Source organism: Capra hircus, chromosome 15, assembly GCF_001704415.2.
Source record: "Capra hircus breed San Clemente chromosome 15, ASM170441v1, whole genome shotgun sequence".
Taxonomy (NCBI): domain Eukaryota; kingdom Metazoa; phylum Chordata; class Mammalia; order Artiodactyla; family Bovidae; genus Capra; species Capra hircus.
Window position 1 is genome coordinate 39,870,501 of NC_030822.1, and position 27,038 is coordinate 39,897,538.

Here is a 27,038-nt window from a genome sequence, read left to right on the forward strand (position 1 = left end):
GGGGAAACAATGGAAACAGTGACAGGCTTTATTTTGGGGGGGGGCTCCAAAATCACTACAGATGGTGACTGCAGCGATGAAATTAAAAGACCCTTGTTCCTTGGAAGAAAAGGTATGACCAACCTAGATAGCATATTAAAAAGCAGAGACATTACTTTGCCAACAAAGGGCCTTCTAGTCAGGCTATGGTTTTTCCAGTAGTCATGTATGGATGTGACAGTTGGACTATAAAGAAAGCTAAGCACTGAAGAATTGATGCTTTTGAACTGTGGTGTTGGAGAAGACTCTTGAGAGTCCCTTGGACTGCAAGGAGATCCAACCAATCCATCCTAAAGGAAATCAGTCCTGAATATTCATTGGAAGGACTGATGTTGAAGCTGAAACTCCAACCCTTTGGCCACCTGATGCGAAGAGCTGACTGATTTGAAAAGACGCTGGTGTTAGGAAAGATTGAAGGCGGGAGGAGAAGGGGATGAGATGGTTGGATGACATCATCAACTCAATGGACATTGAGTTTGAGTAGACTCTGGGAGTTGGTGATGGACAGGGAGGCCTGGCGTGCTGCAGTCCATGGGGTCGCAAAGAGTCAGACATGACTGAGCAACTGAACTGAACTGGAGGTGATAGGAGATTATAAAATGTATCATTATTGGTATTTGAAACTTGCCGCAGATATTAACATGGTGTGATATAGAGTAGATTAACTTCTCACTAGCTGGTGTTCTTGTAATGTTTTCATACCCTTGCAGTACTGCAGCTAACATCTCTAAAAATGAGTTCTGGGCAATTAACAAGAGCTCATGACTACACTGGCTCAGCTGGTAAAGAATCCGCTTGCAATGTGGGAGACCTGGGTTCGATCCCTGGGTTGGGAAGATTCCCTGGAGAAGAGAAAGGCTATCCACTCCAGTATTCTCATGGCCCTGGAGTACAGTCCATGGGGTGGCACTGAGTTGGACATGACTGAGCGACTTTCACTTTCATGACTCCACTAGCAATAGCTGGCACTGGTCTACAGTATCTCATAAGATCTGTTGAAAATCTAGTGAAAAATAATGTCCAAAGACTTGCCTGAGCTGAAATTTCTTTTTGAAAAGCAGGTTACTGAATTAAGATCCTAAGTGTACATGTACAAAGTAGAACACCCAGCATTAAATGGACTAGATCCCCATCCTAATCACTTTCAACTAGATTACATAAGTGTCTGAAATCACTCTTAGTTTAAAGTAGTTAAATAGGGTACCAAGAGTCAACATTCTGCCCTGCATATATTCTAGAAAGTCCAATTTATTACATTAAGAGTCTTATATTTATAATTTAATAGCACACCTAAACATTTTTAAAAATCCAACTTTTGAAAAAAAAATATAAGCTTGTTTATTTTTATATAAAGTTAGAAACAGGCCTTTGAGAAGGAAAAAAAGAAGGAAAAAAAAAAAACTATTTCCAAGTACAGTGATAAGGAGAATATTTACCTGACTAGGTTAGGTTAATGTTCATACAAATCTGTAAAGTAGAACAAGACCCTTAAAGATGATTTGTGTAAAACTATGAAGGTAAATATAAACACACGAGCAAGTTTATCATCACTATAAAAACACTACTAGACTGAGTATGATGAGGGCATGGCCACATCTGTCATATTTATTGCTGAATTCCCAGCACCCAACACATTGTCCAGCACCTAACAGGCACTAAGAAAATACTTAAGGATGAATCACTGGAAGCTACATGACCATTTGGCAAGAATACTATATACAAAGTAATTTAATCATCACAAGGGAGGTTGGAATTTGACCAGGAAACCTTTAAGGTCCTTTCCAAACCCTAAGATTACATGACATTTTTATCATTATCCCAGTCATGATTTTAAATGATGGTCACCTTCTATTATAGCAAAAGCCTTTAGAGAGATGCTTACCAATAACTAGAGGATGATTCATAACCCACCAGTCAGTCAGTCTATAAAAATCTTTGTCAAACAGGAAAAAAGAAAGAAAAAAGGGTAAAAGAGAATCACTAAACTACTGATCCTAAAGGACAAATTAAACATATATATTGCTGCACTTAAAACAGATAACCAACAAGGATCTACTGCAAATTCAAACAAAAAAAGTACACAGAATCATGTTTTTCTTAGAAGCCTCAAATTGGAAAGTCCTGTATCAATTAAGCAATTGCTCGGTTACAGAACTGATTTAGAAATACATTAGAGTTTTTTTTAACTTGTACTTGACTCGCTTTAATGACGAATTGCAAATGTGTGATACATCTCTGAACTCTTTGCCCTTGTATGAAATAGAAATATTTTAAAAATACTGTATTATATACAAACGGATTACACACTAAATGTGTAGCCTATTTGATTACAGAAAGTTATAACCACAGTAATGTAGAACCCACCTATCTCGATAATTTTTGGCTACTGTAAGACAAGAAACTAACATTCATTACTACTTCAAAATATAAAAAATATTTTCCTTAATAATCTGGTACAGTTGAAGTATGTATTTACAATTTGCTTTGTAATATCAAAAATATGCCAAATTCTAAAAGCTATTTAACCCAGCTTATTTGCTTTGCTTAGACTATATGGCAAGCAGCAACAGGTAACTGGTTGCCTTGGTTATTTACAAACAAATGGACCACACTGTTCCTGTCAATGCTTTAGTACTTATCACTTCTCATGTACTACACAATTTACTTACTCACTGTAGTTAGTGCTGGCCCATTCTCTACTATAAATTAAAGTTTTAAGAAGACAAGGATTTATCTGGTTCACTGCTATATCATTAACACCCACCTCCATGACTGACACAAAGTAAGTGCTCTATAAATATGTTAAATGAATGAACTGACATTAAATTGTAGCCAAAGTTTCAAAATGACTATAAATTTTAAAGCAAAATTCTGGACAAATGAGCAAACTATAAAAAAAGAAGCTGTATTTTTCATAAGTAGTAACAAGCTAGCACTTTAATCATCTTTGTTTTTTAAATCACCAGATAAGATCCAATAATTCCACTCCCAGGTATATACCCAAAGAAAACCAAAGCATTAATTCAAAAAGATCTATGCACTCCTATGTTCATAGCAGCATCATTTTAAATTGCCAAGACACAGAAACAACCAAAGTGTCCATCACAAGATGAATGGATAAAGAAGATGTGGAAATACATACTTGTATAGTATGTATCATGGGATACTAATCAGCCATTAGAATGCAATTTCGCCTTTGCAACAACATGGATGGACTTGGAGGGCATTATACTTAACGAAATAAGTCAGAGAAAGACAAATATTGTAAGGTATCACTTACATGAAGTCTAAAAAATAAAACAAACCAGCGAATATTACAAAATATACAACAACAAAAAACAGACCAGTGGTTACCAGTGGGGAGAGAAAGAGGGGCAATATTAGGGTATGAAAGAGGTACAAAGGTACATAGATTAAGAGGTACATAATAATGTATAAAATAAATTAGCTACAAGGATATATTGTTCAGCACAGAGAATAGGGCCAATATTTTATAATAACTATAAATGGAGTATAATCTTTAAAAACTGCAAATCACTATGCTGTGTACCTGAAACTTTAGTCAATTATAACTCGGTTTAAAAAAAATTTTTTTTTAATTTAATACAATAAAAGTAAAACTCACCAGAGATCAAAGACCTTGCCCTTAAAGTGTTTAGGAAACAATTCTTCACTTTCAGTAACAGCAGCACTACACCATTCTACTTAAGGTTATCACTGTCACCCAGTACTGATAAATCTATCTGCAGGGTAGCAGCGAAGATGCAGACACAGGGAAGAGACTTAGGGACATGGGGGCGGGGGGCATGGGAAGAGAGGAAGGAGAAGGTGGGACAAATGGAGAGAGTAACATGGAAACATATACACTACCATATGTAAAACAGCCAATGGGAATTTGCTGTATGACTCAGGGAACTCAAACTGGGGCTCTGTAACAACCTAGAGGAGGGTGGGAAGGGGTGGGAGGTGGGAAGGAGATTCAAGAGAGAGGGGACATATGCATACCTATGACCGATTCATGATGATGTATGGCAGAAACCAACACAATATTGTAAAGCAGTTATCCTTTGATTAAAAATAAATTTTTTTTTAAAAGTCACTGTCACCAAGAGGCAACAGACTGTTCTGTGAGATTAAATTACAGGTATTACCTAGGTAGAACAATATTAAGATAAGTAAACATTTATGTGAAATTGGAATACATCTAGAAATTTTAAACAGGCCACATTCAGTTTAAAAGAATTCCTAGTTGATGAAATAAGTAGAAAAAAGCTCTCCTGTGGCTCTTTTAAACTCAGAAAACTTCTCTTCCACTTCTCTGGCCTATCAGAGTAACACTTAACCCAAACGGAAGGTTCCATTCCATCTTAGTTATTAGCACTCAGAAGTCTCAGAGTAACACTTAACCAGAATGGAAGATTCCACCCCATCTTGTGTATTAGCACTCAGAAGTCTCAGGAAAAGCAGTCATTGCCTTCCCAGTCAACAATGGAAACCGCAATCAACCCACAAACTGATAGCACATCTCATTTAAGTCTTTTAGCAATTTATTCCTATTTCCAAAGTAAGTACACAATACTGAATTGGAGAAATATACTGATGATCTTACTAACCTTACTGAGATCTTTCAGTCAGTTATGAACCCAACAGTAGAATCTAACTTTTTCATTAGAACATTAAAGCTGTCATATCTGAAGGTTATTCTGAGCTCACCTATACTATGTGTGTTTCTGGTAAATATGGTCCATCTTTGGAAGAAATAAAAGCTGCCAACTCCTTAATTACCAAAGATTTGTATCATTAGACCCTTCTGATTTTAATGTTTTAACATTGACACTTTTTTATTCACTTCTTCCCAATGCCAGCTAAACCTTCCTAATTAGAATAAGACTTATTTGTTAATTTTTTTTATTTTTAGAAAAAAAAAGAAAAAAAAACTTTTTAAAAAAATCAGCTTACCTCATCTAACCCAAGAATATTTTATATTAGTTTTAGAAAAGCTTTAGCAGAGAATCAAAAGACCAAGGGCTTTATTATCATCTCAGCCTACATACAGCCTAAGTAGCTATATGACCTAGATTTTAATATCTAATTTTTAGCATGAATGGGGATGAATTTCAGCACTTAAATCTAACTTACCCAAACCTGCCACTTTTCTCTTTAGCTTTCCAAATCTTGAATTTATACAAATTTTTCCAAATTATCTAAATTTCAGAAATTTATACAATTTCCACATATATTTCAGATTCTGGATACTTCTTGGTCTAACTTAAAGTATCTTAAACTAGCCAGAAGTAGCTATTTAAAAATAAACTTATCTAAGGATTGATTATCTTTATGATTAACTTACAAAATATTGACCCTATTTTTAGCTTTTATTATATTTAAGGATATGTCAGAAATCATTCTACCATCCTTTATGGACACATTTCAGCAAAATGCAACAGTAAACTACTGCTGACATAGTACAAAATAGAAACACTGCCAAGTAAGATATGTATGTAACATATAATTTAAAGGCATTTCTTGAAAGTAGGGAAAGCCTATTTCCTTCTTGAAAGTAAGGAAAGATAAAATTTGCAATAACAGACCCAGCTGTACATACATCACTGACAGATTTATAGTTCATCAATAAATTTTTAGTTCTCAAAGATTAAAAACTCTTCTTCAATAAATATACGTATTTGTGTTTGTCAACTTAGTAACTCTCTCCACCTAAAATTTTGTATATTGGGGATATTAGTGACTTTTTATAGGCACATAAGTACCACTAGAGGCCACCAGAAGCATTTTTAAATGCTTTTCAAACTGACATGTTTGTTTTTTCAAGGGTTTTCAAGTACTCTAGAAAAACTTATAAGGAAAATAACTATATTCATAGTAGGGAAAATTCCACATGAATACTCAAAGTACAATACAAACTCAAGAAAAAAAGATGTGACTGTAACAGGATGTCTGGACCACCAAAGAACTTGATTAGAAAAAGAACTGACGTGTGAGGGGATGGATAATATGAAAATATAATTCCTTATTATACCATTGAAACTAGGTTATGTAACTTAGAGAGTTGGTGTTCTCTCTCTAAATAGCTGTTGCTTTTTATAATCAAATTATATATAGGTTTTTATACTGATACAGACAGATAAATAAAATCCCAGAGTTCAGTATTCTTTCCTCTATACCACAAAATCTTCTACATATAATAATGTTTTTATATCTCAAGTTGGCTATCATCTATAGGGATTAAATTTTGATAAAGAAGTTCTATTTGCAAAAGCCACCCTACAGCTTTGAATATATCAAAAATTCTGGCTTGACAAGAAAACCTGGCTCAGCAGAATAGATAACATCTGAGAAACCTTTGCTCTGAGATCCTAGGTAAACTGTTTCTAGAGCTCCCCCTCTTTTCTCCCAGTCTCCTCCTCCTCACTAAAGGGAAACAGCAAAAAATAGAAGGCCCAAGTGGCATCCATAGATTCTGTAGATCCAACTGAAATCTATAATACAAAGCAGGATTTATTATCTGACTACCCACCTTTTCTGCATAACAAAGCAGAGAAACTTTATTAAAGTCTCTGCTTAACTAAAGGTTTGCAAAGATGCTGTCTTAAGTTTTCTTTTAAAAACCTTTAAGTTTTAGCTTTTACATTCAGCCAATGATCTACTTCAAATTAATTTTTCTGTACAGTGTGAGGAAGGGTCAAAGCTATTTTTTTCCAAATGGACATTCAATTGTTTCACTACCATTTGACGGAAATCCCATCTTTCCACAACTGAATTACCTTAGCCACTCTACTGAATATCTGTTTAGCATAACGTGGGGATTTGCTTCTAGAGTGTAGCATGGATCTACATGTCTGTCTTTAAGCCAATACGACACTGTCTTGAATACTGAGCTCTACACTCTGTCTTGAAACCAGGTAATGCAAGTCCTCCAATTTTGTTCTTTCTTCTCTAAATTGTTTTGGCTATTTGCCATACAATGTGTCAAAGATTAATTCATGTCACTGAATAAAGCTCTCATATTTTTCTAAAAAGTTTTTAGAAGTTTTTAATAGTAGAAAAGTATACATAACATTACATGGAGAAGGAAATGGCAACTCACTCCGGTGTTCTTGCCTGGAAAATCCCAGGGAAGGGGGAGCCTGGTGGGCTGCCATCTATGGGGTCGCACAGAGTTGGACATGACTGAAGCAACTTAGCAGCAGCAGCAGCATACATAACACTTATCATCTTAACCATTTTTAAATGTGCAGCTCATTAGTGTTAAGTACACTCATACTGTCCTGCAATCAATCTTCAGAACACTTTTCATCTTGCAAAACTGAAAATCTATACCCATTAAACATTTCCCCATTCTTGCTTCCCCACCCATGGTAATCACCATTCTACCTTCTTTATGAATTTGGCTATTCTAGGTACTTTACTTTGTGACTGGCCTATTTCACCTTGGCTAATGTCCTCAAGAAGCATTCAACTTGTACCACACGACAAAATTTCCTTTATTTTTAAGGCTGAATAGTATTTCACTGTATGTATATAACACATTTTGTTTATCCATTTATCTGTCAATGGATATTTGGGTTGCTTTTGGCTATGGTGAATAACGCCACTGTGAACATGTGTGTACAAAAATCTACTTGAGTCCCTGCTGCCACTTCATACAAAGAGTTGACTCATTGGAAAAGACTCTGATGCTGGGAGGGATTGGGGGCAGGAGGAGAAGGGGACGACCGAGGATAAGATGGCTGGATGGCATCACGGACTCGATGGACATGAGTCTGAGTGAACTTCAGGAGATGGTGATGGACAGGGAGGCCTGGCATGCTGCGATTCATGGGGTCGCAAAGAGTCGGACACAACTGAGCGACTGAACTGAACTGAACTTTCAGTTCTTTGGGGTGTATAACCAGAAGTGAAATTGCTGGACCACATAGTAAGCCTGTTCTGAATTTTTTGAGGAACTGCCATATCATTTTCCACAGCACCTGTGCCATTCCACATATCCACCAACAGTGCACAAGGGCTATAATTCTCCACAGCTTTGCCAACTCTTGTTATTTTCTACTACGCTTTTTTATATTAGTCATCGTTTAACAGGTGTGAAGTAGTATCTCATTTTCATTTTGATTTGCATTTCCCTAATGATTAGTGACCTTAGCATCTATTCAGGTGCTTGTTAGCCATTTGCACATCTTCTATCTCATACTTTTTAACAGTTGCATTATATTCTGATGAATGATTGTAGCACTAATTCAGTCAGTCACCTACTGACAGACATTTAGGTAGTTTCCACTTTTGCCATGAATAACTTTACACATGTATATGCATATGTATAAGCAACCAAAAAATTAATTTGTTCAGGATAGATTCCGTTTATGCAAGTTTTCCAACTCACTACCTTTCACTCTCAAAGTATTCTGGTTTGCATAATACATATGACTTATCCAAGTGTCAGTTCCACCATAGCACAAACTGCTACAAGTGAAATTAGGCAAGAACTATCTTTTATTAAACCTTCCAGGCTATTTGTTACCAGAATTGACACAACATTAGAATCCCGGGATTAGAAAGAGATACCAAACATGGCTTAGCTCTGAGACATATAGGCAACACACTTAGATCATAGGAAGTGCACAAAATAACAATCAAAGGCATGACTAGAATTCAAGTATAACAGACTGACAGAATAGTGATGCCATCACTTCCAAGAGAAGACAAGATACCAAAAAAATGAAAACTGAATCTTACAGTCTGTAGTAAGGAAGCCACAAAAACAAAACAAAAATAAGGAAAATGCAAGAGAATTAACAGAAATTAAGAGAAAATTAGCTTGTTGGAGATGGGTGTATTTTTCCTGATGCCAAATATGTGTGTTTTCCCCAACACCAACTGGGTGGCAAACAATTCAATTATGACACTAACTTCCCAGAGTACATATCCCACAGTCAAGGGGTCAGGCCTCAGCCAACAAGACTGTCCTCAGCTTCAGATGCGGGCTGCAAAAGGATGTCCAAATTATCCATCCACATCTCTGCCTGCAGACTACAAATTCAGGGGTTCATATGACTGTCCCCGCTAGGTTCAATAATTCATTAGAAAGCTCACTGAACTCAGGAAAACACTTTATGCACACTTACCAATTTACTGTAAAGGATGTAACTTGAAAAAAGCCAAATAGAAGAGATCTATAAGTCAAGGTATGGAGGGAGGGCGAAACACAAAACCTCCATGCCTTCTCCAAGCTCATTACCTTCCCAGCACATCCATGTGTTTACTGACTCAGAAGATCTGTATATACCTTCGTTCAGGGGTTTCTATGGAAGTTTCATTAGGTAGGCATGACTGAATGTTTCATTAGGTAGCTCATTGGCCATTGATGACTGAACTCAATCTCCAGTCCCTCTTCCTCCCCAGCGGGCCTGAAATTTCCAATGCTCTAATCACATGGTTGGAGAAGGCAATGGCACCCCACTCCAGTACACTTGCCTGGAAAAATCCCATGGATGGAGAAGGCTGGTGGGCTGCGGTCCATGGGGTCACTAAGGATTGGACACACCTGAGCAACTTCACTTTCACTTTTCACTTTCATGCATTGGAGAAGGAAATGGCAACCCACTCCAGTGTTCTTGCCTGAAGAATCCCAAGGACAGCAGAGCCTGGTGGGCTGCCGTCTATGGGTCGCACAGAGTCGAACACAACTGAAGCGACTTAGCAGCAGTAGCAACCACATGGTTGGTTACTCTGGCACACCAGCCCCCTTCCTGAAGCTATCTGGGGTTTCTGAAACCCATAAGCTATCTTATTAGCATACAAAAGAGTAAATTCCAAAGATTTCAGGCACTTTGTGTCAGGAACTGAGCCAAAGTATTTTTTATTCTACCACAAAGACTGAATTAGTGATATCAAAAAATAAAGTTGTCAAAGAGAATTAGAATAAGGGAAAGATCTTTGAATTTCAACAAGAACACTGTGGCAGAGGAAAGGCAGTTGTTCACTAAATCTGTTTCCCTTTTCTCCTAGGCACACATCTAGGTTTTATTTGCCAAACTCCGCTTACAGTTAACTGTGATTAAAAGACTGATTTCTGATGAATGGAAGAGAAGTGATGTATACAGCCTTCGGGGCTTCCCCAGTGGCTCAGTGGTAAAAAATCCTCCTGAAGGCAAGAGACGCATGTTTGATCCCTGGGTCAGGAAGATCCCCTGAAGGAGGGCACAGTAACTCACTCCACTCTTCTTGCCTGGAGAATCCCATGGACAGAGGAGCCCAGCAGGCTACATCCACAGGGTCACAAAAAGTTGAACACGACTGAAGTGACAGAGCACACACACATACAGCCTCCCAGACCTTTCCCATAAAATCCACCTTCACTATCCTCCATGGTTTCTTTTACTACTCTGCCAACTGAATGGTGATGCTCAAGATGAAACTTTGAAGATACCAAACCTCACTCTTGTCTACCTACTGCCAATCAAGTATGTGATCATGCAAGTAAGAAGAAAAAAGGCTTATCTCATTTTAGCCCCTAAGGCTTCAAGATTTACCTATTATAACATCAAGCATTACCTTAATGAATTCAGAAAATATTAACAAACTTCAACTATGCAATTTTAGAATGGAGAGGGCATAACTATACTTCAGAATAAACCCCTGAGATGTGGGTGAGATAGGTATAAGAGATGAGAGTGGATAGCAAGAAATCAGAACATTAACAGTCTTATAGGAAAAGTAATATTATCACAAGGTAAATTAACTTTGCTTAAGGTTTTTAAGTTCAGATGGCATATTCCTTCCATAGTACCACACTAGGCTCTTACAGAAATGGAGACGGCAAATGAAGAAGAATCATTTGAAACATTTCATAATAAAGAAGAAATATGATAATAGCTAAAGAGATACAGTCAGGAAAAGGCTTTTTTAAGTTAATACTTGGCATCGATGAAAAATGAAGACCAGAATGAGGAACTTGAGGTTAAAAAGCACAGAACAACCCATAGAGGTGATATGACAGACAATTACGTAAGAGATGAACAGCAGTGTTCTGTGTGGTAATGGAGCCAGGCTGTTTGCAAACAACATAAATCTGTAATAGGTTAGGCTTGTGTACTGTAGTTCTTTAGCTTCCTCAGAAAGTTCTCTATGGCGTCAAAGCTTTAGGTATAACAGAACCCCAGCATGGCAGTAAAACCTTTCCTGAGGGGGTTCTGAGAGCAGACCAAGGAGACTGGGTAGATGAAAGATTCTCTAGCACAAGAGAGACTACTAATCCTCAGTGTTAGTCACTAAGTCACGTCCAACTCTTTGCAGCCCCATGGACTACAGACCGCCAGGCTCCTCTGTCCATGGGATTTCCCGGGCAAGCATACTGCACCGGGTTGCCATTTCCTTTTCCACTGGATATTCCTGGACCCAGGGATCAAACTTGTGTCTTCTGCATTGCAGGCAGATTCTTTACTGAATGAGCCACCATAGGTATCTTCTATAATTATATATTTTAATTTTTAGCTGTCTTTTTGTATTTGCCAAATCTCTGGGAAAGTATTCTGCATTCTTTACTCTAAATACTTACTTATATATCTCATTTTATCATACTCACATGCAGGACCTACATTTTCACCTATTAAATGTAATCCTCTTATATGAAGGACCTGTAACTCCAGCCTTTTAAAATATTTGTGAAACCTGATTCTGTCATCCAATATGTTCATTACCTTTCTCATTCTCCTTTCACGCATATACCTCCACAAAGAGGGGAAAAATTCTCTTTCATCCTTTCTACACTCAGTCCCCTGACCAAACAGTACTTATATCTAGGTCAGATAGACAGCCACAAGCCCATTTGCAGTATTCAGTGCATTCTAAACAGCTTAAAGAATTAAAATATTACATGACGCTTATACTTACTTCTCTGCCTTCAAATAACATACCATACTAAGACTACTTCTCCTAAGTTACAACCACAGAATGTTGAATACAAAGTATTTTTCATCTCTTCTCCTCAATCTATACTTAAAACTACAGAAAACTGGATTCATGCTGGTAGTCAAATCACTAGTTTATAACTTAAACAAATGAACTAATATCTTAAGAACCTCAAGTTTAGAAATTCTAATGAAACATTTAATCCTGTTTTACCCAAGCCGCAGCATTTTTTAATCACAGTACTTTAGTCTTCTAAAAAACAAATCAGAAAGATCTAAAACTGTCTCGGTATAGGCATTCCCTAGTGAAGATTGTGACACATTTTTTGAATGTGAATATAAAAAAAAAATTCACTTCTGAGACAGAGCATCTTTAAAAAGAGCTGGTGCCTAAAACAATACTATTTGTTGATGCTCAAAACGAAGCCAATACAAACATTGCTTCCCATGATCAGAAATAGATTGTTAGCCATAGTATGCCTCTGCAGAACAATTCTTAAATTTTCTTTGAAATAGTCACTAAAATTGACTGAAACTTTATTTTTATGACTGTCTGTGGTTTCCATGTATGCCTAAAAGGTACGAGAAAAAGATAAAAATATCCTAGAATTGGAAAAGCAGTCATTATGTTTGGTTTAGCTTATTTTCATATTTTTATTTTTAAAAACCATCCAAATTAAAGTTCAGCACATCTCAATGGAAGAAAAGAAAGAGAAGGCAAGTTTTTTACACAAAAGCTTTAGAAAGACTAAATTCAGCATCCTCTGTATTAAATTTGGGATTTGACTTATTAGTGAATGAATGTCTAAAATCCTTTCCCACAAGTCATAAAGTTTAGTCTTCAGGCTGAACACAATTGCCTTTCAACTAGAATTTGAATACATGAAATACTTGCTGTGTGGGCAGGAGAGATGACAACAGAAAATAATTTCAATATAATACTATGTTCTGAAGCCAGGCTCATCCTCAAATAACATAAATAAATGAAACTGGCTTCTAATAACACAGCATTATTTCAGCACAGCATTCTTTTAGGAGTTCTGAACCTCAGGTCTACCAAATTATAGAATCCTGTTTTCAGATCCTGCATTTAAATGCTAACCATAGCTTAAAGTATCACTCTCAGAATATTCTCAGATTTTGACTGAGACTGAGAGTTACAAGACCTGGGTTTGAATCCTAGTTCTGCTGCATCTCAGCTGTTAGACCTTAGCGAAACTGTTTAAACTTCCTAATCCTCAATATACCTACCTTTAAATTAGATATATTAATACTATCTCTAATCATCTAATTTGTCAATTCATCATGTTCTATCAATCATATACAACTGTTAGATATTAACATTAACGTTACATGCTAAAAAGTTGCTCCACTACCACCACCTTGGAGGAGTTAAGATTTTTTTTTTCATGTAAATCATCAGAAAAGGGTCACTATAACCCCGGAATCAACAAACCACTTAAGAGACTGAACCACATCATCTTCAATTACACTAAAATTTTATTAGGTCTATCTCTGGTCTTAAAGCTGCAGGAGTTGCTCTAGATTACACAGTATATCACAGTCTTCAAGTTATTGCTGTTAATATGCAGAATAGTTGCACATTTCTAACATATAAGGTATAGAGTGTGTGTGTGCTCAGTCACTAAGTTGTGTCCAACTTTTTGTGACCCCCATGGAGAGCAATAAATAGTAAGACAACAAAAATGTAAGTTAACAATTTTGTATGTTTTAAAATGGGTTTGATAGATAATATAAACAAATTTATTCTGTACCTGAAAAAGCACAACAGACATTAGGAAATGGGAATTGCTATCAATTATGAAAAAATTTAAAGGAAAGAGAAAGTTCCCAATGTAATCTAGCAAGATAAATAATCTTTAAATATTAATCTAGCCCCAAACATTCTGAAATGCTTCACAAAAAATCTCCCAACATAATCATCTAGGAAAATCTTAGGTGAGGAAAAGTTATCCTCCTTCTTAACATCTCAGTTTCACCAATCCCATAAGACTCTACTTGTTACTGGAGAGACCCTGACAGCACCGGAACACAGGACTGTCTTTCCCACAAAGAAAAAATATTCATTTAGTTAGTAGTAAAGTCAACACATTAGATCTGATAGACAGAGTGCCTGAAGAACTATGGACGGAAGTTCGTGACATTGTAGAGGAGGTTGGGATCAAGACCATCTCCAAGAAAAAGAAATGCAAAAAGGCAAAATGGATGCTACAAATAGCTGTGAAAGAAGAGAAGCCAAAGGCAAAGGAGAAAAGGAAAGGTATACCCATTTAAATGCAGAGTTACAAAGAACAGCATGGAGAGATAAGAAAGCCTTCCTCGGTAATCAGTGCAAAGAAATAGAGGAAAACAATAGAACGGGAAAGACTAGAGATCTCTTCAAGAAAATTAGAGATACCAAGGGAACATTTCATACAAAAATGGGCACAATAAAAGATAGAAATGGTATGGACCAAGCTTGCTACTTGGAAGAAAAGTTATCACCAACCCAGACAGCATATTAAAAAGCAGAGACATTACTCTGCCAACGAAGGTCCGTCTAGTCAAAGCTATGGTTTTTTCAGTAGTCATTTATGGATGTGAGAGTTGGACTATAAAGAAAGCTGAGTGCTGAAGAATTGATGCTTCTGAACTGTGGTATTGGAGAAGACTCTTGAGTGTCCCTTGGACTGCAAGATCCAACCAGTCCATCTTATAGGAAATGAGTCCTGAATATTCATTAGAAGGACTGATGCTAAAGCTGAAACTCCAATACTTTGACCACTCGATGTGAAGAACTGACTCATTTGAAAAGACCCTGATGCTGGGCAAGATTGAAGGCAGGAAGAGAAGGGGACGACAGCAGATGAGATGTCTGGATGGCATCACTGACTCAATGGACATGAGTTTGAGTAAACTCTGGGAGTTGGTGATGGACAGGGAGACCTGGCTTGCTGCAGCCCACGGGGTAGCAAAGAATCAGACACGACTGAGTGATTGAACTCAACTGAAATGAAAATCAACACGTCTCTCCATCACTACTAGAGACATCAGAGGCATCACAGTATCTATGTCTGAACTTTTGAAATACAGAAAGTATTCCTTCTCAGTCATAGCTAAATAAACTACAGTCAAATCATGATCTCTCTCTAACCCAATAACATCAGTTGTCCTTGAAATTTATGAAGGTGGTTCACTGTTCATACTGTCAAACTGATGTAATTTATATCCATCCGCACATTTATGTGAGGGGAGTTAGGAACACACAAAAGTTCTAAAAGGCCTCAAGTATCAAAATGCTCCCCTTTCAATCATTACTAAAAAGGACAGTGAAACAGTTTAAAAGCTTTAACAGTACAAATGTCAGTTATCCACTGTAAGCTTTAACAGTACAAATGTCAGTTATCCACTGTAAGACCAATTACTAGTATTTACAGAGATGTGGAAGAGAAGAAAAAGGAATACAAGGAGGCTCTTCAAAAACCTACTTTTCTCCTCCATGTGGTAACATTTACCTTACCCAGAATACTTTATTTCTAACACTCCTAGTCACCCAATGTGTGGGATTTTTTCCTCAAAACAAGCAATTATCCACAACATCTGCTGGGTGTCCTACAATTTAACTGATTGATTAAGGTTAAGGGCTCAGTCCCATGAGACCAACACTCCCCTCAACCTGAGATGCCAACTGCAAGCAGGTCCCCAGGTTACCTGCAACTTCTGTACGAGTTGGCTACAAATCGGAGGTTCCATGACTTCAACCTCTTTGGATTCAATTAATTTGCTCAAGTGGCTCACTTAAAATACAATCAATTTATTAAAGGATATGATAAGGAATACAGATGAACAGCAGATGGAGAGATATACAGAGGGAAGCCTGGGAAGGTCCCAAGCACAGGAGCTTCTCTCTCTGTGCAGCTGGGGTGCATCACTCTCCCCGTAGGTGAACAACCTGGAAGTTCTTCGAATCCCATACTTTGGGGATCTTTATGGTGGCTTCTTCATGTAGGCATGATCAATCATTAACTAAACTGTCAGCCCTTCTCCCTTTTCAAGAGAATAGCAGATCAATGCTGAAAGTTCCAAGCTTCTAATCATGGCTTGGTCCTTCTCTTCATCCAGGAACCATCCAGGAGTCCCCCAAGAGTCACCTCATCAGAACAAAACACTCCTACTCCCCAGGAAGTTACAAAGGTTTCAGGAGCCCTGTGGCAGGAACCAGGATCAAAGATCAAATATTAGAACAAAAGATGTCTCTAGTATTTTTTGACTTAGGAAATTACAAGGGTTTCAGAAGCTCTGTGCCAGGAACTAGCGGCAGAGACCACTTTGTTGTTTGGTTGCTCAGTCATGTCCAACTCTTTGCAACCTCATGGACTGCAGTACACCAGGCTTCCTTGTCCTTCACTATCTCTTGGAGTTTGCTCAGACTTATATCCATTGAGTTGGTGATGCCATCCAACCATCTCATCTGCTGTCATCCCCTTTTCCTCATGCACTCAATCTTCCCCAGCATCAGGGTCTTTCCCAATGTGTTCTCTATTACCTCACAGATTCTCATACTCTTCCCTCCCTTTTAATGCCTAAACTCAAGATTTACCCCCTCTGTGGGGCTATAGAACTCACATGCTTCTTTACACAACTGGGTTTAACAATCAAAATTAAGCATTTAGCAATGTATCTTTTATCCTCAGGGAGGCAGAAATGGACAGTCATTTGCTAAGATAAGAAAAATCATAATTTTCAACATCAGTTTTATTACTAATAAACATTTCTGATACAGGCTAACAAAAGACTGAACAGTTCTTCCTCTGAGGTAGGAGCTGCAATATGTCAAACACAAAGCACCAAGGACAACAATAATAACATCAGCAAGCTACCTTATTTACTGAGAACTTTATGACTGAACTTATGGAAGACACTGTTCTAAGCATTTTATTTGTATTTTTCTCATTTTATTTTTACATAACCCTACGAGATTAGTACTATCAGTGTCCTCATTTTATAGATGGAAGACTCTTGTTGCTCAAGAAACTAAGTAACTTGCCAGAAATCACACCATTCAGCTGGGATTTTCAACCCAAGCACTCTTCTCTTCATTGTCATATTACACCAACTGTTCACTCAAAACAATTGCTTTGATGAATACTGCTCGTGTGTGTGTAAATATACATACAATATAGATGACCACATACAAATATACAAACACATATATACACACTCTCTAAACTTTATAGTCATATTGCAAAAATACTTTAGTGATCATCTTTTCAGTCTCTGATTTTATCACCACAGATCCACCACCAGAGACTGTGTTAGTCATATAAATTATGCTCAACCATAAATTGCTTTAAAACGGTTGACAAAAATAAGGCAGTTAATTGCACTATTACAAAACTACATACAAATCCTCTAACTAGAAAGAAAGAATTGAGAAAGAAAGAATTTTGATTTCAAGACCAAATTCAAACCATGATTGATCACTATTAAACCAACCTTTGGTTTTGTTTATCTACGTTTTTACTTAGTTTTCACTAAAACAATGACCTTGAAATTTTCAGGAAAAAAAGATACAGTAAATATTTGATTAATGACACAGACTATCACTGAAGATACTAGGCTAAGAGTTTGATTATAAGAATCAGAGGAATTTTTCAGCTTCCAGGTACATAAAGATAATCTATTTCATGTTTAATATTAAAGAGAAATTTAAACGGGAAGAACAGCAAAACAGGTATTCCAGAATCAATGTAGGTCAAAGGTTTCTGTGTTGGGGAGATTATTTTTAATAATGTGTTACAATTAAATCACCAAATAATTTTAAAGTAACTGCAACATAAATATAACCATAAATAAAACAAGAAAAGTATCATAAAAGTACAGTAATACAACATCAACTTACCAGTTCAATTCCCTGTGGAAAAGGTGTATCATCCCAGTCCTTCTGTGGAAATCTCTGGATTATTTTCCCCAGACCTGCTCCTGACCCTATTAATAAAATCAGAGTGCATTAAGTTACAGGTACTTAAAAATCTGAATACTCATTTTATTAATAGTTATTTCTAAATGAATACTTTTTGAATAAATTTATATACTGATTAAACATTTTCATGTTTTAAAGGGTATAAAACTATCTTCTAAACACAATACTGAAAAGATAGGTAATTCCCATCCTACAGACTCTCAAAAGAGTGACACAAAATACTACGAAAAACAGGCATGTGAAATCAAGTCTCCACATCATGGGAGTAACTACCCTTTATTTCCAATAAGGAAAGCCATCTTCTGATCAGTATCTCAAGTTGAAATTTAAGACCTTTACCATGCAGACAAAGTAATCTTCAATGACAAATGAAATGGCACTGTTAGCACTAAGCTTCAGTTATGGGTTCTAAGCACCATGCAGGGTTAAAGAAAGATTTTTCAGAGTGGCCTGGAAATTAGACAATTGCCTAAACAGGGTTTCTCCATATCAGAACTACTGACATTCTGGGCCAGATAATACCTTGTTGGGTTTGAAGGCAGTGGGAGGGGAGCTAGCCTGTGCCTTATAGTACACTATAGTATTTTTAGTAACATCCTTAGCTTTAACGCACTAAAAGTTAACAACACCACATCTAATACCCCTAAGTTGTTACAACCAAAAATGTCTCCAAATCACTGCCAAATATGCTCGGGGTCGGGGAGGAGGGCAAAAATGCCCCTGGTTGAAAAGCACTCATCTGTATCATTCAGTTCAGTTGCTCAGTCGTGTCCAACTCTTTGCAACCTTGGGACAGCAGCACGCCAGTCTTCCCTGTCCATCACCAACTCCTGGAGCTTGCTCAAACTCATGTCCATCGAGTCAGTTTTGCCGTCCAACCATCTCATCCTAGTCGTCTCCTTCTCCTCCCACCTTCAATCTTTCCCAGCATCAGGGTCTTTTCAAATGAGTCAGTTCTTTGCATCAGAGGGCCAAAGGTTGGAGTTTCAGCTTCAGCATTGGTCCTTCTAATGAATATTCAGAAAAGAAATGATTTCCTTTATGATGGACTGGTTGGTCTCCTTGCAGTCCAAGGGACACTCAAGAGTCTTCTCCAACACCACAGTTCAAAAGCATCAATCCTTCGGCGCTCAGCTTTCTTCATCGTCCAACTCTCAAATCCATACGTGACTACTGGAAAAACCATAGCCTTGACTAGACAGAACTTTGTTGGAAAAGTAATGTCTCTGCTTTTGAATATGCTATCTAGGTTGGTCATAACTTTTCTTCCAAGGAGTAAGCATGTTTTAATTTCATGGCTGCAGTCACCATCTGCAGTGATTTTGGAGCCCAAAAAAATAGTCTGACACTGTTTCCACTGTTTCTCCATCTATTTCCCATGGAGTAATGGGACCAGATGCCACGATCTTTGTTTTCTGAATGTTGAGCTTTAAGCCAACTTTTTCACTCTCCTCTTTCACTTTCATCAAGAGGCTTTTAAGTTCCTCTTCACTTTCTGCCATAAGGGTAGTGTTCTCTGCATATCTGAGGTGATTGATATTTCTCCCGGCAATCTTGATTTCAGCTTGTGTTTCTTCCAGTCCAGTGTTTCTCATATGTACTCTGCATAGAAGTTAGATAAACAGGGTGACAATATACAGCCTTGATGTACTCCTTTTCCTATTTGGAACCAGTCTGTTGTTCCATGTCCAGTTCTAACTGTTGCTTCCTGGCCTGCATACAGACTTCTCTAGAGGCAGGTTAGGTGGTCTGGTATTCCCATCTCTTGAAGAATTTTCCACAGTTTATTGTGATCCACACAGTCAAAGGCTTTGGCATAGTCTATTACAAAATTACCCTGTGACACTAAAGACCAGATCAATTCAAAATTGATCTTTGGGGATATAATCTGTGAGCAATTTGGATTAGAGAGTATATGCTAGGTCTAAATTGCTTTCTGCTGTACTTTGCTCTTATATATTCTACATGTTGTTCCCACTCACTCTGAAGTAAAAGCAACAGCATTCTGATTATTTGTGCATCTAACTTAAGGAAACCTTAACACCTGATTCAATTTTTCAGAAAGAAATCATCCACTATCATCTCTCATCCTCATCCCTGTGAACTGAACTTCCCCTTGGCCCTCACTTAGACTTCAATCACTTTATGACCAAATTCTTACCTTTAAAAGATAAATGGAAAGTTAAATTCACCTTATTGACCAACTCAGAATTGTTCTAAAATTGAGGTCACATTTGAAAAAGGCAAAATAAAAACATTCTCAAAAATGAACAACTGCTGCAGTATAGTAACTCTTCATATACCAACCATTATAGGGAAACAAAGGATTTCAGTAAGAGTAAACTAAAAGTGATTCATTATAGAAACTCAGCTTCCAAAATCCACCTCAAGTATCACCAGTTCTTACATTCATAGCAAACTTAATTCAATAAATTACTAGACACTGGAGACATACAATGAAAAAGACATGGTCCCTATCTCAAGGAATTAAGAGAACAGAAACCAGAAAAATGAACTGATAATTTCAGTATATCACAGTAAGTACAATGACATAAGTAGCAGAGAAATCATGGAAATTTTTACAGAAATGACAGACAGCTTCTTGTTCTTTCAGAACCATCTTTATATACCCAAGTACCTAGCATAATGAATGCCTGGCACTTAGTTCATACTGAGCTAAATGTTTATTTCAATAGATTTGTTAATACTGATGGAAATTGTTTTAAACTTATATCTCCTCTCACTTTTTAAAAAGTGATATGAATATTACATATCTCATCATATTTAATCAGGTGTTCCTATATCGCTTTCAATTCTGAAAGTCATAACTCATGTACTTCAGGCTCAGGAAATATTTTATCACATCAATTTTTACTAATCATAAAAATAAAAAAATGTGGAAGGAGCTACAGTAACTTGGTTTCGAATATCAAATATGCAAATTGATGCAGCTAACTTTTGAGAAACTTAGGAGAATACACTATGGAAGTAAATGAACATTGTCTGATGCTTCTTTTTCGATTTTAAGAGTTTAAACTGAATGTTTAAATTTATTTTCCAAGTTTATATAATTTACCTAAAACTATTCTTACAGGAAGCACTGGCTGTATTTAAGAATGCTGATAAGATGACATTTTATGTTGAGGAGCAAGCCATATTGCGGGAAGACTGTTTTAGAGTCAAATGTCCACCTGTGGGCTGATTCTTGTGTCCAGAGGTGAAGTCAATCAGAATGGCTGTGGAATGCAGCTCCGATTTGCACTATGTATTAAATGGGCATGGGTAACTGGGTAGGGAGAGAGACACTTCTCAAAAGAAATGGGGTCACTTCTTAGGAAAGACAGGTGCTAGGCTGACAAATTGTGATTGTTCAGTGCGTTGCGTACAGCTAAATAGAAAAAAAAAAAAGAGGAGGCAGTTATTAGTCAAGGCCTTCCTGATTTTCTTCCCAGCCCCTACTCTACCACTGCATCATCAAGTCAGGAAATACAATGACCAAATGTGGAGCTCATACATAAAAAGGGGGACTCTTAGCAGGATACCAACACATTTGGAAATAGCTTTCTTTAAAAAAAAGAGCAAATGCTAGACAAACCGCCCCACACAAATTTTAGAAGGGTGAGGAAATACTGGCGTGATCAGGCACACTTTTCCCTTCTTTATGTGTGGTAATCCACCTTCCCCTGGGTCCTGGGTAATCCACTTACCCGGCCCACCACAAGGATTATCAAGTGAACTAGGATGATCCAACCATTCACCCTGCCAAAGTGACTGTTCAAGCCTTACCAGATGACTGCAGGAAAGTCAAACAGTATTCTCAGGGAGTGCTAAGTAGCATGCCGTAGGTGTGGAATAGCTAACAGTATGAGGAAGATGTTCATTTGCAGAAGAAATGAAGTCAGTAAGGGTTAATTAACTGAAGAAATGCAATACTTTGCTCTATATGAAACAGGATGCTTGATATTTGTTGATCGTATCAACTGACAGGAATCAATCATTTTAGTATCATGCATATGTTTAAAGTATACACATATAAAATACATACTGCTTGGCTTAACACAGGCTCTGAATTTTGAGAAATGCTACTCTAATGCATAATTTTAAAAATCTTCTCTATGTTTGTCTACACAACTAGATCGGTGGTTATCTATATTAGAGTTGTTTCTGAAGTCCATCTGCCCATATCACATTCCATCAAAAATGGCACCAGTTCAATGAAGGGCAGCAGTCATGTTCAGAAGCACACAATCCTCTCTCTCTTACCAACCACAGAGCAATTATAAAATCATTAATTTGACTAGTACATTTACTTCTACTTGTATATTTCACCTCACTAGAATGGAAACAGTGATTTTGACTTGCTATGTTTACTGATGTATCCCAGGCATTTAGAACAATAACTAGTATATATTAGATATTTAATAAAATACTTGTTGAGTCAATGAATGGGACTATTAGGTGGGCAAGGGCAAGCAACTGGCAAGCAACTTATGACCAGAGTGACCTACAAAAGGTACCTTAGACAAACCTGGCTCCTCTGCTGGGAAATTCCGAATAGAAGAAATGAGAGACTAAAGCAGCTAAAAAGATGTATCAAGACTTGTGAGTCAGGCAACCACAGGGGGTCATGTGTAAAGCCAGTTACAGAAGAGCAGAAGCCCAGGCCAAGACTTGCCAGTACAGTTGCCAGTACAGCACAGGTTGGCAGTACAGATATAGGAGGCAGCAGAAATGATGCAAGAGAAAGGGTGGGCAGCTGGCTAAGTTCGACCTCCAGTAAACGGGTAGCACTGGAGCGTGTGTCATCAACCTTTAGAAGTATTGTCACAATATTCCTCCTTCTTAGACTAGACTAGATCTATGATTCCTTGTCACAAAGCAGGCCAAACAATAATACACTGTAAAAGGCATCTATGATAGATCAAGCCCTTTCGAACTGGTAAAGGGTCTGGAAAATTTTACGTAAAAGAAGATTTAGTCAGAAAAGTGTTTTTAAAAGTGCTTAAAAATTAAGAAGCACATATGAGAACTTTCTCCAAATGTGTAAAGAGCTATTATATGGAAGAAGATACAGTGGAACAAACTAGAACCAAAAGCTATAATTCAGAGGAGATGTTATTGAATCAATATAAATGAAGAACCTTGTGAGAATGAGAACTATCACAAATGACAGCATGAACTGCCACGGAAACTACAAGGGCTTTCTAGGTGGCTCAGAGGTAAAGAACCCGCCTGTCAATGCAGGAGATGCAGGCTCCATCAGGAAGATCCCCTAGAGAAGGTAATGGCCACCCGCTCCAGTAGCACTCCCTGGGCAATCCCAGGGACAGAGGAGCCTGGTGGGCTACAGTCCATGGGGTCACAAAATAGTCAGACACAACTGAGCAACTAAGCAACAACAACAAATGGTGTATCCCCCCAAAAAAATCTTAAAAGCAGACATTCTTTCATGGCTTAAAAACCAATTTATTAAGTCTGTTCTCTATACCTGTGAGTTTGTTTCTATTCCACTTATGAGGCAGGATGGGAATAGGGGGTTGAGAGGTAAGAACTACAATGTATAAAATGGATAGGCGACAGGATGCGCTATACAGCACAGGAAAATAGTCACTGCTTTGTAGTCATTTTAAATGGAGAGTAACCTATAAAAATGCTGAGTCAGGTACAGTGCTCTGTACCTGAAATCAAAATGATGCAAATCAACTATACTTCAATTTCTAAAATGCAATTCGAGTTTTCTAAAAGTGCATGATGCATATACATGGTAACCTCTTTTCACGATGACTTTGTTTCTCGTATGATTTTTATACTCAGCAAACTTTATACTCAGTCTACATTTAATACTGCAGACATTCATGAATAATTATGGAAATTAAAGTATGGGCTTTCTCACTAACACATTTCAAATATATAAATCAAATAACGGACTGAATTTATTAATATGTGCATGCAAAAGCAGAAGTCTCTCATTCTGTTAACACAGAAGGGTATTTGTCCTTCTCTGTCTGGCATATTTCAGCTAGAGTAATGCTGGGGGGAAACAGGGAGATGTTAGTAAGGGTACAAACTTTCAACTATAAGATGAGTAAGTTCTGAGGATCTAATGTAAAACACGGTGACAACACTATAGCTGACAACATTATATTGCAAAATTGAAATTTGCTAACAGTAGAACTTGTACTCACCTAAAAAAAAAGACAAACATGTGAGATGATGGATGAATTAATTAACTAGATGGGGGAATTCTTTCACAATGCATATGTATATCAAATCACCATGATGTATTCTTTACATATCTTAAATTTTGCTTGTCAATTTTACCTCAATAAATAGTTGGGAAAAAATAGTGAAAAGCCAAAAAGAAAATTAAATGAATGGTACTAACAGAAACCTTTAAATAGTAATTATTATACAAATGAAACAGTAGCCTTTATCACTGACCTTTGAAATAATTTTACAAGTAAATGAATGGATAATGCAGAACAATACATCAGCTAAAATGTCCTCATACTTTCATCACAGATTGCCCATCCCTTGGTTCCTAACTGATCATCATCTCTCCCAAGGAGGACAAGAACAGTCTGCACATAGATTTGTCTTTAGACACAAAGAAGACAAGTTCTGATAAAGGAAGATGGCAGGCACAGTGTATCTAACCTCTGATTAGTATAGTGGAAACAACCTGGGCTTGGAGGCTAGTCAGACTTAAGTTCAAATTCAGGCTCTACTATTTCACCTACTCTCTAGAAATCTGTTTTCTCAACCTCAAAATATGGTTAATATAATCCCCATCATAAAAAGCTGCCATTAAGAATGAGATCACACACTTAGCAGCAAAGAATCTACCACAAAAGACAGGCTTGAGACAAGAAAAGTTAGATCAAGTTAAGACTTACTCTTTTACTTAAAGAATATACTTTAAAGGAGTTCCCACTGTTCATATTATCTCAGGGCTTCCCAGATGGCCCAAGTGGTAAAGAATACGCCTGCCAATGCAGGAGACATGGGTTCAACTCCTGGATTGGCAAGTTCCCCTCAGGAGGAAATGGCAACCCACTCCAGTATTCTTGACTTGAAAATCCTATGAACACAGAGCCTAGCAGGCTACAGTCCATTGCATCATAAGAGCCGGACACAACTTAGCGACTGAGCCACAAACACATCCAAAGAGTACTGAGAAATCAATGGCAACCTAAAGGCAGCCTTTAGCTGACATTTGTTTTCAGCTCAGTTCAGTTCAGTCGCTCAGCCGTGTCCGACTCTTTGCGACTCCATGAATTGCAGCACGCCAGGCCTCCCTGTCCATCACCAACTCCTGGAGTTCACTCAGATTCACATCCACCAAGTCAGTGATGCCATCCAGCCATCTCTGTTGTCCCCTTCACCTCCTGCCCCCAATCCCTCCCAGCATCAGAGTCTTTTCCAATGAGTCAACTCTTCGCATGAGGTGGCCAAAGTACTGGAGTTTCAGCTTTAGCATTTGTTTTACTCTGTCCCAATCAACACTTATATTAGTTACATAGTTGAAAACATAAGACATCCTCTTCAAATCTGTAAAAAGTAAAAATCTGAAGAAGATGGAGGTAGCATTAATGTAGCTTGCCAATTTTGCTGAATTCCCATATAAAAGACAGCATCAAAACGGCACAATTGAACTGGCATAAAGACCAACGTAACAGGGACTTCCCTGGTGGTCCAGTGGTTAGGAATCTGCTTTCCAATGCAGGGCACACAGGTTTGATCCCTGGTCGGGGAACTAAAATCAAACATGCCACAGGGCAGCTAAGCCCACACACCTCAACTACTGAGCCTGTGAGCACTAAAGCCTGTGCTCCACAACAAAAGAAGGCCACATCCCACTACTAGAAAAGCCCCTGTAAGCAGTAATGATCACACCAAAATGAAGACCCTGTGCAGCAAAAAAAAAAAAAAAAAGATCTATGTAACAGAATAGAGAATCCAAAAATAAACCCTCATGTATATGGTCAAATGATCTTTAAGAAAAGTGCCAAGATTACACAATGGGGAAGGACAGTTTCTTCAACAAAATGTGCTGGGAAAACTATTTATCTGCATGTAAAAGAATACAAAGGGATCCATGCCTTACACCACATACAAAAATTAACTCAAAATGGATTAAAGGCCTAAACCATACCTGAACTACAAAATTCCTAGAAGAAAACAAAAGGGAAAAGGTTGATGTTATTGGATTTGGTAATGATTTCTTACCAACGACATAAAAATACAGGCAACAAAAAGTAAAAACAGCAAAATGGGACATCAAACTTAAAGATTTATGCACCGCAAAGGAAATTAAAACACAGTAAAATGCAACCTACAAAACAGGAGAAAGTACTTGCAAGCCAGACATCTGACAAGGAGTTAATATCCACAATGTATAAAGTGCTCCAACAACACAACGACAATAAATATCCAATTTAAAAATAGGCAAAGAACTTACATAGACATTTCTGCAAAGAGGACATATAAACAGCCAACAAGCATATGATAAGATGATCAATATCACTAAGCATTAGGGAAATGCAAATTAAAACCACACAGATTAGGATGGCAACTATCAAAACCCAGAAAACAACACGTGTTAGAGAGGACGCAGAGAAACTGGGACTATTGTGGACTGTTGTCTACAATGTAAAATGGTACAGCCCCTAGAGAAAACAGTATGGAGGTTCCTCAAAGAACTAAAAAAGAAACTATCATATAATCCAAAAATCCCATTTCTGGGTATATATTCAAAAAAAACTGTAAACAGAACCTCAAAGAGACATTTGCACATTCATGTCCACTGCAGCATTATTCACAACAGCCGAAAGGTGAAAGCAACTAAAACATCTATTAACAGAGATGTCTCTGGTGGTCCAGTGGCTAAGACTCTGTGATTCCAATGCACAGGGTACCGGTTCTATCCCTAGTCAGGAACGAGATCCCACATGCCACAACTAAGACCTGGAACAGCCAAATAAATATTTTTTAAAAATCTATTAACAGATGAATGGATAAAGAAAATGGGGTACATACATACATGGAATAATTTTTAGTCTTAAAAAAGGAAATCCTGTCAAATGCTACAA

General features: G+C 37.4%; 1 protein-coding gene across 2 annotated transcripts in view; it reads right to left on the minus strand.

The window, feature by feature from the left end:
- Positions 1 to 27,038, minus strand: part of SBF2 (SET binding factor 2) — a 495,886-nt gene that overhangs the window by 383,263 nt on the left and 85,585 nt on the right. For both annotated transcript variants that reach the window (XM_018059528.1, XM_018059527.1), the window contains exon 2: positions 17,866 to 17,951. In XM_018059528.1, the coding sequence (XP_017915017.1) occupies positions 17,866 to 17,951 (86 nt within the window). The remainder of the gene's footprint in view (positions 1 to 17,865; positions 17,952 to 27,038) is intronic.